We start from the raw sequence: 13,317 nt of genomic DNA, 5'->3' as shown, positions 1-13,317 counted from the left end.
TTCTCATTTCTTTGACTTCTCTGCGCCGCGCTTTAACGTCTCTTTATTTCATGCTAACACTAATGCTAATGTTAGACGCATCATGACCTGGAAATACCATATTTTGTGTCTTGACAAAGTCGTGCAGGGGTAAACAGGAAACGGCTGATGCTAGCGTGCTTTGCTAGCTTCTGTTTTGCTAAGGCTCAACATATAAGTTAGCATCAGTTGAAAAACGGCGCTTTAGCACGAGATCGAGTTGAGAGTTTGGTGAGAAATGGTTATCAACTGTTTCTTTCTGCTTTTTGGCGTCTCGTTTCGGCCCGAGTTTGCGGCCGCTCTTATCCAATCATCTGGCTGTGGGTTGAGCTTCTCGTTAGCTTAAGTCCACCCGGAGAACCAAGAGAGTCAGACCCCTTCCTGACCCTCTGCAGACCCTCTGTTTGGGATCGCTTAACCAGGCCAGTGCCTTTAAAACCGTGGAGACTCTTTCAGGTCGATCTGCTCCAAAGCGAAACAAGTGGAAACACGCCTACAGCACCTTTTGTCATTGAAGCTGGAATATGAGCGAAAAGCAAGAATATCAAATTCAAAATATCTAATAATAAAGACATTTTCTGGAGTCAAACCGTTGTACTTTGTTAGCACAATCGTTGTTTTGCCTTTTGTGATTGTGATATAAATGTGATCGACGTGCAAAGGTTTTATTTCAAACCGTGTTTTTCGCCACGACAACTATTATTATTCACGTTTGGCTTTGACCTGCTTTGATGGCCTACATTCTGGAGCGGTCGAAAAGTGCCATTTGCCTCACGCTGTTTTCCATCGCCGCGGCGCGCTCACCTTTCTGGACACATCTATAGAGCCGGAGATCACGTGTTTCCATTTGAGCGCTTTCGGGCGGCGGTGGCGGTTACGGGACGGGCTGTGAAATTGCCTGTCCCAACACACGTCCAAGTTGACTTCAAAATAAATTCAGTTTAAAAGTGGGAGAGAGATTGAAAAATGGTTGTTTTGGAGCCATGGAAACCTGGACTATTGAGCGGTTCATGTTCAGTCTTTAGATAGATATAAATGCTTAAACACAAACCGATATATTTATGGACGTTTTAGCACTTTTCTGATGAATCCTCGATAACCTCTGAGTTTTGTCTTTGGGATGATTAAAAAACAAAATGGAGCTATTGATTTCTCTCAATACGAACATGGCTATTAATTGTTAGTGACAGTTTAATGGGCTTTCCACAACTTACGATGCCTTTATCTTTCACCGCCGTTTGAAAATGTCACTTTAGTTTGGCTGATTTAACCTCTGAAAGTCTCTGAAGAGGAAGACTTTTAACTCTTGATGAATTCATGTGATTTGATGGTTCATGCTTTGCTGAAATAATGAAAGAAGATAAAGGTGAGAATGATTCACTCATTAGTGCATCATTTTATTTTCAACACCGCAGACGAAGCACCTTCATCTTAAAGCTTTGGACCTAATTTAAATCTCTCTCGTTCCAAGCGCTACCAAACTCTTTTGAACATCTCTAGTGTTCACAGGCTGGATTTTGTTGTTGTCATGTGCAGCTTCAGTCGATCATCTCAAAACGTAATGTAACAGCAACGCAATACACTGTATGGAAGACTAAGACTCTGGACTTGACTTGGACTTGAAGAACAATGACTCTGGACTTGACTTGGACTTGAAGGACGATGACTCTGGACTTGACTTGGACTTGAAGGACAATGACTCTGGACTTGACTTGGACTTGAAGGACAATGACTCTGGACTTGACTTGGACTTGAAGGACAATGACTCTGGACTTGACTTGGACTTGAAGGACGATGACTCTGGACTTGACTTGGACTTGAAGGACAATGACTCTAGACTTGACTTGGACTTGAAGGACAATGACTCTGGACTTGACTTGGACTTGAAGGTCAATGACTCTGGACTTGACTTGGACTTGAAGGACAATGACTCTGGACTTGACTTGGACTTGAAGGACAATGACTCTGGACTTGACTTGGACTTGAAGGACAATGACTCGAGCCTTGACTTGGACTTGAAGAACAATGACTCTGGACTTGACTTGGACTTGAAGAACAATGACTCTGGACTTGACTTGGACTTGAAGGACAATGACTCTGGACTTGACTTGGACTTGAAGAACAATGACTCTGGACTTGACTTGGACTTGAAGGACGATGACTCTGGACTTGACTTGGACTTGAAGAACAATGACTCTGGACTTGACTTGGACTTGAAGGACGATGACTCTGGACTTGACTTGGACTTGAAGGACTGACTCTGGACTTGACTTGGACTTGAAGGACAATGACCTTTTAAAGAATTACAATTCACAAAAAGCACACACATTGCTTTTCTCGATAAGACATCGACTTGACAGATCTTGGACTTGACTTAGAACTTGTCTTGGAGTTTTGGCAATTTGGCATCTCTAAAGCCCCAAAGGGAGAAGCACATGAAGAAAGGACGTGTGAGAAAAACGCAAAGGAAACGTTACAAAAATAACTCCTTCCGTAAACTAAAACTGTGGATTGAGACGCCACGAGCTGCAGTTCTTTCTTGCTCTTCTGCCGCGCTTTAAGAGAGCCGTCCTCCGTCTCCCGCACACTCCGGCTCTTTTGGATCCCGACCGGTTTCCGGATCACGTCCGCGGCCTCTCGTTGACAAACCCCACACTCTGCGCTTTATCTCATCCGCCCGGCGAAGATGCTGCGTCTCCGGTGCAGCCATGCCTGTAATGACGGCATGACCGCGAAAGGAGACGTGCTATAATATGCCTGCTCGCTGTAAACCTGTGTACTCCCGACGGGCCCGGGCCCTCTGGGCTCCAGCAGCAGAGTCTGACAGGTGAGGCGAGGGGGCAAGGGGGAGAGGGGGAGAGGGGGCGAGGGGAAGAAGGGGAGAGGGGGAGAGGGCGAGGGGTAGAGGGGGCGAGGGGGAGAGGGGTCGAGGGGGAGAGGGGGCGAGGGGAAGAAGGGGAGAGGGGGAGAGGGCGAGGGGTAGAGGGGGAGAGGGGTTGGAGGTAGGGTAAGGAAGAGTGCAGTTTTCATTTACCATGTACGTACCATTTTACATATTTGGTAAAATGCTATATGTTATTTTCACACTTGCAACTGCATTTCATTCTCCAGTGCGACTTATTTATGTTTTTTTTCTTCTCTATTTTGCATTTTTTTGGCTGGTGCGACTTATAGTCCGGAAAATACAAGCAGAACGCGCCTCGTATGATGTGTAGACCCGGCGTTAAACCACCGCACTGAGAGTCAAAGACATTTCCAATCTGTTATTTCACCTGTAGTTTATGGAGTAGTCTAAACTCGTGCTGCCCAGTGCAAACGCTGCACCGTAAACACAAACATATGGGGCGGGTGTCTGCACCTGCGGTGAGGGGTCATCACAAAGACGCAGGGCAAAATTGAACTTTTCAAACACAATACTTTTCCGCAACTTTCCTCCGAGACGCCGCTGCTTTCCGTGGCATTACCGGATCATGCATATTCATTTTAACCTTTCCCATTCTGCTTAGACGCTCCCCGTGTTTTTGTACTATCCCTGCTTAGCATTCTCACTCAGTCTGGCTCCGAACCGCTGCGGCACTAAAACCCCACGCTGTAAACTCGCACCGAAATACACCCACTCCCAATAAATCCCTTCTTTTTTACTTTTTTTATAGTTTACCACAGTCTGTTTGTTGACGGCGTGACAGACGAACACAAAAAGTTGCATTTTACGGAGAAAAGTTAGCATCCATTCACAAGGCGTCGCTAAAGGGATCGACTCAAGAACGGCCGCGTTTGAAACTATAAAGCCTTTTTTTTCGAACCCGTATCCGTTCGCTCGTGGCTCAAGAGGGCAATCAGAGGGAGCGGTAATGGGACCGGAACCGTGCACTTTCCACGCCGCGCGCTCATCCCGTCTGGAGATACGGCTGCGGGAAAACAACGCGGCGCGGCTGTTTTTAGCACGCGAACGAGGCTACGGATGAGGGCGAAAAAGCAATTCTGCGGAGATTAGATATGCTTCGACGCCAATACCGATGACCCGGGGGAGCGTGTGCACGTGCCGGTGGAGGTGGAGGGGGAGGAAGGTGGAGGTGTGACTGAGTGAATCCCCGTCAGTGCAGAGAAAAAACGGCCGCTGCAGAGCTCTCAGTCATGTTAGGCTCCACGCGAGGCTTTTGTTGCTGGAGCGTGTCGCGGGGGAAAGTGACAGATGCTCAGGACCAGCAGCTTGAAAGCAGCAGCTCTACAACTGTGGATCTGAGACCCTTAATGGATTATTACTGAAGTATTATGACCGTGGTGGTGGTGGTGGTTGTCACATTTGCATCTGAATGTTCGGCTTTTGTCGTGTTGACAGTGTAACACCCGAGATTTAGTACCTTTTTTTTTTTTTTTTTTTTTGTCTAAACCCGGAAATTGACCAGGACTAGACCAGGACTAGACCAGGACCAGTCACATAAACATTGCCTTTTGCCCATTGTGGTATTTTTAATGTGCTTTATTAGGCCCGAGCGCCACAAGCTGGCGAGAGGCCTATTAATCTCGTACGGCTGCGAAAGTGCGCACACGAAATCGAGCGCGAAGCGCTCGCCCACTTCCAAACACTCACTAACGCACTCCTTCACTCATGCACGCCCCGTGCATACTAATTAGTAGTAGAAAAATGGAACATTACCGTTGTAAACGGGCAAAGCCCATGCAAAAGTGCGCACTAAACGAGCCCTTTACATTGGGATGATGGGATCCCCTTATAAAGCACTCATTTGCGCTATGTAGCTCACGAATACGTTCCCCATCTCTTGCATGTTCCGTGGATATAACCATGTAATGCAAAAATGTAAAATTTTTACTGTATAGAGGCCCAAAAACACAAAGTGGGCGGAGCCCACTCAAAATTAACGAAAGTACCCGTCAGTGATCAGGGACCCACACCATGAGGTAGGAAAGCGCGAGCGCTTTCCGAAAATGTATAGTTTATGATATTTGAAAAATGGGAAACATTGATTTCGCATCGGAATATTATTCTTTCTTTCTTTCTTCTTCTTTCTTCTTCTCGGGACCAACCCCCCTATTTTTCACCCAGTGAACATTGACGAAAAGTCACAAAAATTTGCACACCTCTAAAAATCGTGCCTCTCTACATTCTGGCTATTTCCCTTTTCTAAAATAAAAAAAATTGGCGCGTCAGCGCCCCCAAATGTACCAAAAATGCATTGAGAGATAGGAAATGACCCCAAAAAAATCTGATCGTAGAATCATGAAATTTGGCGCAGAGGTAGATGGTGACAAGAGAAGTAAAAAATATTATTACGGCAACGCCGTCCGCCCAACCAAATGTCGGCCATATTGCTTCAAAAATGGCTAAGCATGACTCTGGATTTTTTCCAAACGTCGTACTTTTACGAATTCCTCCCAGGGCGTTGGCCCTAAAAAGCTGAAATTTGGTGAAAATGCTACTGAGGAGTGGGACATCAAAAGTTATTCAAATTACATTGATACCTCTCACAGTCTCTGTGCGGCGAAGCCGCAAACTGTAGCTAGAATTTCAGAAATCTCCCAAATTTAACATTTCTGCCGTTTGCACAGATAAAGTCCGAATTGCGTCAAATTAGAATCAGTTGTTAAACTTTTTGCCCTAAACCTACTTGAAGTGAAATAAATTAATTTGGCGCCACAGCGCCCCCTACAGATTTTATATGGAGGTTAAATGTTTAGCTTTTTGTTTTGCGAAATTATACGAAATTTGACACACAATTTTGGCATCCTGATCAAAAAAGTCAATGAGACCCATGTCATAATTGTTATGGTTTTGCCGTAGCGATGACCAAAACCTCCCACGTTATTCCAATGGGGAAATCGCCAGAACAGGTTTACACTTTATACTTTCACGAACTCCTCCCAGGGCTTTAGCCCTATTAACCTGAAATTTGGTGAGACTCATCTTCAGGGGTGGACCATCAAAAGTTATCTACATTTTTATTCAAAGAGTCACGGTGTCTGTGCGGCAAAGCCGCACATTTTGCCAATAATTCAAAATAAAATTGCTTTTGATGGTAAAACAAAGGGGAGAAGATGTGACAGCGTCACAGATTCAGCAGTAGGCGTAATAAAAGGACAAATCCTCTTGCGACGTGGCGGCGGCGTGGCGAGGGCCGATCATTGCCGCTTGCGGCTATATTTATTATTATTATTATTATTATTATTGACTTTCTTACTATTAAAGATATTTTGTGTGTGCATTCTTTGAGCTCTACATATTTATAGATCTGGAAAATCAATGAAAGCGATCAGAACTTCGTGCTGATTGGTCCATCAAGTTGAGAGAAAATCACATATTTATCGTCCACAAATGTCTCTACCTTCACGTTTTTCAACAAAATACTACAGTATAGTATAGTAAAGTATGGCAGTATTTGTGCTACGATCTGCTGAAGTCGCCATGTTTGCTGCTGCTCTGTGATTGGTCGATTGGTCATAATTCTTGAGAGTTAGTGAACTTTCAAATACCATGAGAATTCATCTTGCTGACCAGGTCATTAAAGTCTTGTAAAACATGACAACGTAACATTAAATTACATGAATTAGAAGTCAACCTGAGCTCCAGCCTCACAAGTCACAAACATGTCAATAAATGTAGTTGTGACTGAAACACACAGATTCAGGGCATGTGCGGCGTGCGCGGCGTGCGGTGCGCGGTGTGTGGTGTACGCGGCGTGCGGTGCGCGGTGTGTGGTGTGCGCGGCGTGCGCGGCGTGTGCCAGTGACACTGTTTGTTTCTGCAGCTCTCCATCCACGAGTTCGAGGAGAATCCTGCAGGACACATCCTGGTCATGAAGGGGGCGCCAGAGAGGATCCTGGACAGGTGAGTCACACTCCAGCATCGACCCATGTGTTTGATTTAGTAATGTCCATAAACATGTGTAAACTGAATTATGAAGTGATAAAGAGAGTTGCAAAAGGATCACAATGTGGCTCTTAATTACTGCAATATTTATATCATTGCAGTATTTTTAATACACTTTTTAACCAATTTCTGTTATATTGAAATTCAACTGTTCATGTCTTAATTTACTCATCAGACTCAAAACAAAGTTAAGAAAACCCAGCTTGAATCAAGGCTAATTGAGAACTTTAGGAAAATAATAAATAAAATATGACTTATTCATTTAATCAAGAACAAAACAAAAGAACAGTACATTTCAGTCTGAGGAGGAACAATATATTTGACTGTAAAGGTTTTGTAGATTTATACATTATTAGACTTATTTAGACTTTTACCTCACTTTTTACAGTCCGAGTCAATGAAATACTGTTATTACAGAATGTTCCGACACAGGCGCTTGTTATTGTGTGTTTTACTCGACAGTTTTGGGTTTGTGACTGTATTTTGGGGCGTTAGTGAGAAACCTCCCATAGGGCTCTCCATATGTCCCTCTTATTTATAGACGAGCTCGTGGATCTAAAGTCAGCGGGAGACAAAGGTGTTTAAAGAGACACAACTCTAAACCAAGGAATACTTTTTACAAACATTAGAATATTATCTGTGAAAGTCCAACACACTGTTTCATGTCCGAGTTTTTTACATTTGACTGTGTTTTTATTTTTCTCTTTTTATTTAGTTGTTGTATTGTCTTTTTCTTTATTTATTACTGTGCTATTTTATTGTGTGTTTGTTTGATAATTAATAAAACAAAATAAGTGTAAAATAACTCAAATTAATTAATGAACAGGTCGAAAAACGTGCAATAAACTGTAATAAATCTAGTGCTGTCAATTTTATAAAATCACAATCCATTTGTATTTTTTTAAATATTTTTTATTTATGTATATATTTATTTATTTTTATTTTACCAGGTCGAAGCCCATTGAGATCGAGACCTGTTTGTTCAGCACACACATGTTTTTATATTTTACATTTAAAAGATATTAAGTTTAAAATATTCACTTTCTTTGTCTTCAACTTAATAAAATATTAATAATCGCACTTTATATCCCTTTTTTTACACTCAAAGATGCTTTACGAGACAATGACGGTGTAAAGATGGAATAAACATCAAGTCACGTTATAACTAATTATGAAATGGCTTATTCCAGCGACACGTGCAAACTGCAACGATGGCGGCGTTTAGCCCGGCGTTTGCCCTCGTCCTGGGGTCAAACGTGGTCAAACGTGGTCAAACGTGGTCAAACGTGGTCAAACGTGGTCAAACGTGGTCAAACGGGTGCGCTACAGTGACGGGCAATGCTCTCCGCCCTCACGACTCTGATGCGAGTGACATGAGTGAAACGAGCAGCCAATTTCGGGTCAAACTGTGCGGCTCATGTGGCTCGTGCGGCTCATGTGGCTCGTGCTGCTCGGAGACAGATTGCGCACATATGTTCGCGAGGCCCCCTGGTGCCGATGTGGTGAACCCAGACACTTTAAATAGACGAGCGTGTAAAGAGAGACTGCACGTGTGGACTATGATCTCATATTGTCTTTAAATGACGTTGGCTTCATTGATTTGCTGTTCAACTGTTTTGCTCAGTTTGAGAAGACTGTTGTAAACAGAAGGTCGATTATACTTGAATCCACCGTTTCTGTCAAAAGAAAGGGTTTATTCTTTATTAAAATGACCTCTTGAAGGCGGTATGGACGATTTTTCGGCGATTTGAGAACGCAGGCGGAAGTGCACATGCGCACTCCCCCGTGCGGACTGATACAACACACACGTGCGTTTGTTTATTAGCGCAACGGAGCGCATCACATCGCTCGTCTCCCGTAGATTTCTGTCCACTTCTGCGTCAGCTCGAACTGTCTTTCTCCGTCTTCATTTTGCCCCGTACACTGAGGGAACTATATTATGATAGATCCATGCGCTTAGGCACGCGGAAACGTGAGGAGGAACCGCACGCGGCTGCAGGTGAGGGGTAGGTGCGTTTTATGATTGATACGTGGCAGGACTAATGATTTATCCACGCCACGAGGAAATATGATAAAAAATTTGCTGAAAGAAATCGTCCATACCACCTTTAACCGACTCTTTCAAACAATCTCTTCTCTCCGCTTGAACGGCGTTGTTTAGTTGCACAAAAGACACAGAAAACACTCGAGTTCAGGTTCACAATCAGCTGTCCACCCTCCACTTAAAGCCACAAGCTGCGCATTTTCGAAGCAGATCATTTGAAAACGTGTGAAGGAGGCAATTTTTGATGATGATTATTTTAAAAAGACATAAATCATTGGACATAAACGGCTGATTAAGGTCAAATGTACCGTCTGCGTACGACAGAGAGCAACACGGTACGATCAGGCACTCGACAACGAGCTGAAACTGGGCGGATTAAAGCAGGTTATAACTCAGGGGTGGGACATTATTTTCCTCCGAGGGCCATATTTGAATCCAGGTAAGTAGAGGAGGGCCGATCATTGGTATGAAAAAAATATTAAATAAAATATCACTTTTCTGTCAAATATAACCTATTGAATCTATTATTTAATTCATTTCATGTCATGTGCAGACAGATGTTACAGTTATAAAACAGAAACTAAAATCTATCTAGGGGCCGGATTAAAACATGCCAAGGGCCACAAATGCCAAGGTCTGTTATAACTCCTCCCTTACAACCGGACTTGTAGTTTAGAGCAATATAAATCAGACCAGTACCTTCAGATTGAAACTGACTTCTGGACGGCCGTGTCCAGCTCTGCGACCTCCTTTGCCATGCAGCGCTCCTGGGCGACTCCCCGTGTTTGCCCAGTTTCCTCCGGGTGAAAGAAACACACGTCTAACACATTGTAGTAGTCGCTATTCGCAGAAGATAAGGACGGCGTTTCCTGCCTCGGTCTTTGCAGGAGAACACAAAAGCGTGGGCTCTTTGTCTGCCGTGTGGTGTGTGTCGTGAGTTGACCCGCGCTTGTGTTGCAGATGCTCCACGATCATGCTGAACGGACAGGAAGTGCCTCTGGACGACATGTGGAAGGACTCGTTCCAAAACGCCTACATGGAGCTGGGCGGGCTGGGCGAGCGGGTGCTGGGTAAGGAGAGATAACAGCCGCTTGAACGCGCGTTTGCAAAGGACACGTGTTGTGCATATTTGACTTTTTCACGCTTTTAACCGATATTTTCATCTCAAAAACACACCGGAGCTGGAGCTGCGTTTAGCCTCACGTTTGTTTCATTAAAGGGACGTATGACGTGTTTTTACGATTTAAAATTTTCAACATTATTTGGTGTATTTCTACCTGTTGTACATATAAATGATAGTTTTACACCGATCGAGCAGGTGTTTGTGGAGAAAACGTCTATTGAAAAATCTGTTGAAAATGACAGGAAGTGACATCACACCAGGGACAGGAAGTGACATCACACCAGGGACACTCATTCCAGTCAAAGTTTATACAGAATTTACATGTTTTGAATCAATAATTCAACAAAATAAAGTATAATTGTATATTTTTCTTTGTCTTTTTTTTTGTCTTTTCGTTTTTTGACATTAGATGAGTTTTGGCCCCAGTGTTTGCTGGGTAATTTCCTACTGTGATGTCAGTGAAATTATAAACCTAAAAATATGCTATTCTGTGATAACATTTTTATATATATTTTTAGCAAATTCAAAATATATTTATCTTAACTGCATTTTAGTTCAATGAGTCATCCGACCTGTAGGGGGCGCTTTAAAACTGTTTACAAGCCTCTCAAATCACTCAGTTTGTAAAATCCGTAGTTTTTCATTTGAATTATAACTCACGTCGGGTTTCATTACTAATTTTCTTCCGTTTGTTCCCCCCGCAGACAGCAGAGGGCGCTCCAACACCTAAACGTCTCATTAGAAAGACCATTATTCCACGTTATAAATGTAAAAAAGTGACAAAAAGCAGGTTTGAACGCCAAGTAAAGCCAAATAAAACGCTTTAAAGGGCTAAAGTTCACAGCGAGCGTGAGACCAGACGACGCAGTGAGAAGATAAGAAGTAATAATGTGCAAAACAATTAGGAGAAAGCGCGATAAAACGGATTAATCAAGTGCGAAAATGGCTATCTCCGTTTTCCCAAATAAGCGTGTTGTTTTGTGAAGCCGCGGCGTTCCTCTGTGAGCCGCGGACGTGATCAAACTTTAATGCTCGTGTCCGAGTCTGGTCCCGTTTCTCCCGCCGCGTTAGCGAGAAGGTAAAGGCCAAATAAAGTTCACGTGGGCTCGGCTCCTCGCGCACACGCTCGTTTCACGCTCGTTTCACGGTCCGGCGATGGAAAAAAGGGCGAGGAGGGCAAAGGAGAAGCCAAAAAATGCTGCGCGAAGAAGAACGAAACGATATCACTCGAGCGGAAGTGCAAACGAAGGAGAACCAATGTTTTTACGCAAGGAATAAAAGCAAACGTGTCGGCGAAAAGTGCGAATTCAAACAAATACTCGAGCAAATGTATGAGTACTACACAACTGTATCTCTTCACGAATAAGAGGTTAGAAGTACGTTGTTTTACAGGTTTTAGTTCATGATTTGCGAGGCCTTTCTGAAGCGTTGTAGACGACAGGGCGATCGATGCGAGCTTTTATCCGGCCACGAGTCGAAGAGGCGTTTGTCTCCCTGAGCGTGTTGTATTAAACAAAGCGCCGTTAGCATAAATCAATCCCACAAACGCGTCCTTTTGATGGACTCGTCATTTTGTGCAGCGTTTATAACAGGACGAGAAGAAGGGAGAAGGAAGCCAGAAGACTATTCATTTTATTCATTTTATTAATTTGATTAATTTTATTCATTTTATTCATTTTATTCATTTTATTCATTTTTATTCATTTTATTCATTTTATTCATTTTATTCATTTTATTCATTTTATTCATTTTATTCATTTATTTTATTTTTATTCATTTTATTCATTTTATTCATTTTATTCATTTTATTCATTTTATTCATTTTATTCATTTATTTTATTTTTATTCATTTTATTCATTTTATTCATTTTATTCATTTTATTCATTTTATTCATTTATTTTATTTTTTAATTTAATTTAATTTATTTTTCAATTTAATTTAATTTATTTTTTAATTTAATTTATTTATTTTTATTTTGTATTTATTTATTTGACTTAATTTATTTTATTCATCTTCTCTCCTCCTCCCTCCTCTCCTCCTCTCTCCTCACAGGTTTCTGTCACCTCCTCCTCCTCTCCTCTCCTCCTCTCTCATTCTTCCTCTCTCCTCACAGGTTTCTGTCACCTCCTCCTCCCTCCTCTCCTCCTCTCTCATTCTTCCTCTCTCCTCACAGGTTTCTGTCACCTCCTCCTCCTCTCCTCTCCTCCTCTCTCATTCTTCCTCTCTCCTCACAGGTTTCTGTCACCTCCTCCTCCCTCCTCTCCTCCTCTCTCATTCTTCCTCTCTCCTCACAGGTTTCTGTCACCTCCTCCTCCCTCCTCTCCTCCTCTCTCATTCTTCCTCTCTCCTCACAGGTTTCTGTCACCTCCTCCTCCCTCCTCTCCTCCTCTCTCATTCTTCCTCTCTCCTCACAGGTTTCTGTCACCTCCTCCTCCTCTCCTCTCCTCCTCTCTCATTCTTCCTCTCTCCTCACAGGTTTCTGTCACCTCCTCCTCCCTCCTCTCCTTCTCTCTCATTCTTCCTCTCTCCTCACAGGTTTCTGTCACCTCCTCCTCCCTCCTCTCCTTCTCTCTCATTCTTCCTCTCTCCTCACAGGTTTCTGTCACCTCCTCCTCCCTCCTCTCCTTCTCTCTCATTCTTCCTCTCTCCTCACAGGTTTCTGTCACCTCCTCCTCCTCTCCTCTCCTCCTCTCTCATTCTTCCTCTCTCCTCACAGGTTTCTGTCACCTCCTCCTCCCTCCCTCTGAGTTCCCTCGTGGCTTCTCCTTCGATGAGGATGAGGAGAACTTCCCCACAGAGAGTTTGTGCTTCCTGGGCCTGATCTCCATGATCGACCCGCCGCGCGCCGCCGTTCCAGACGCTGTGGGCAAGTGTCGCTCCGCCGGCATCAAGGTGATGACCACACCCCCGACAAGTCATGACCACACCCCCGACAAGTCATGACCACACCCCCGACAAGTCATGACCACACCCCCGACAAGTCATGACCACACCCCCGATATTGTCATGACCACACCCCCGACAAGTCATGACCACACCCCCGACAAGTCATGACCACACCCCCGATATTGTCATGACCACACCCCCGACAAGTCATGACCACACCCCCGACAAGTCATGACCACACCCCCGATATTGTCATGACCACACCCCCGACAAGTCATGACCACACCCCCGACATGTCATGACCACACCCCCGACAGGTCATGACCACACCCCCGACAGGTCATGACCACACCCCCGAC

General features: G+C 43.8%; 1 protein-coding gene across 1 annotated transcript in view; it reads left to right on the top strand.

Moving 5' to 3' along the window:
- atp1a2a (ATPase Na+/K+ transporting subunit alpha 2a) overlaps positions 1 to 13,317 on the top strand; it is a 440,146-nt gene that overhangs the window by 78,163 nt on the left and 348,666 nt on the right. Inside the window, exons 12-14 of the mRNA XM_072440594.1 lie at positions 6,783 to 6,862; positions 9,909 to 10,018; positions 12,789 to 12,964. Of these exons, the coding sequence (XP_072296695.1) occupies positions 6,783 to 6,862; positions 9,909 to 10,018; positions 12,789 to 12,964 (366 nt within the window). The remainder of the gene's footprint in view (positions 1 to 6,782; positions 6,863 to 9,908; positions 10,019 to 12,788; positions 12,965 to 13,317) is intronic.

Source organism: Eucyclogobius newberryi, unplaced genomic scaffold (genome assembly GCF_026437365.1).
Source record: "Eucyclogobius newberryi isolate DKJ021-1_F unplaced genomic scaffold, fEucNew1.0.hap1 SCAF_12, whole genome shotgun sequence".
Classification (NCBI taxonomy): Eukaryota; Metazoa; Chordata; class Actinopteri; order Gobiiformes; family Gobiidae; genus Eucyclogobius; species Eucyclogobius newberryi.
This window is presented reverse-complemented; position numbering and strand designations above follow the sequence as displayed.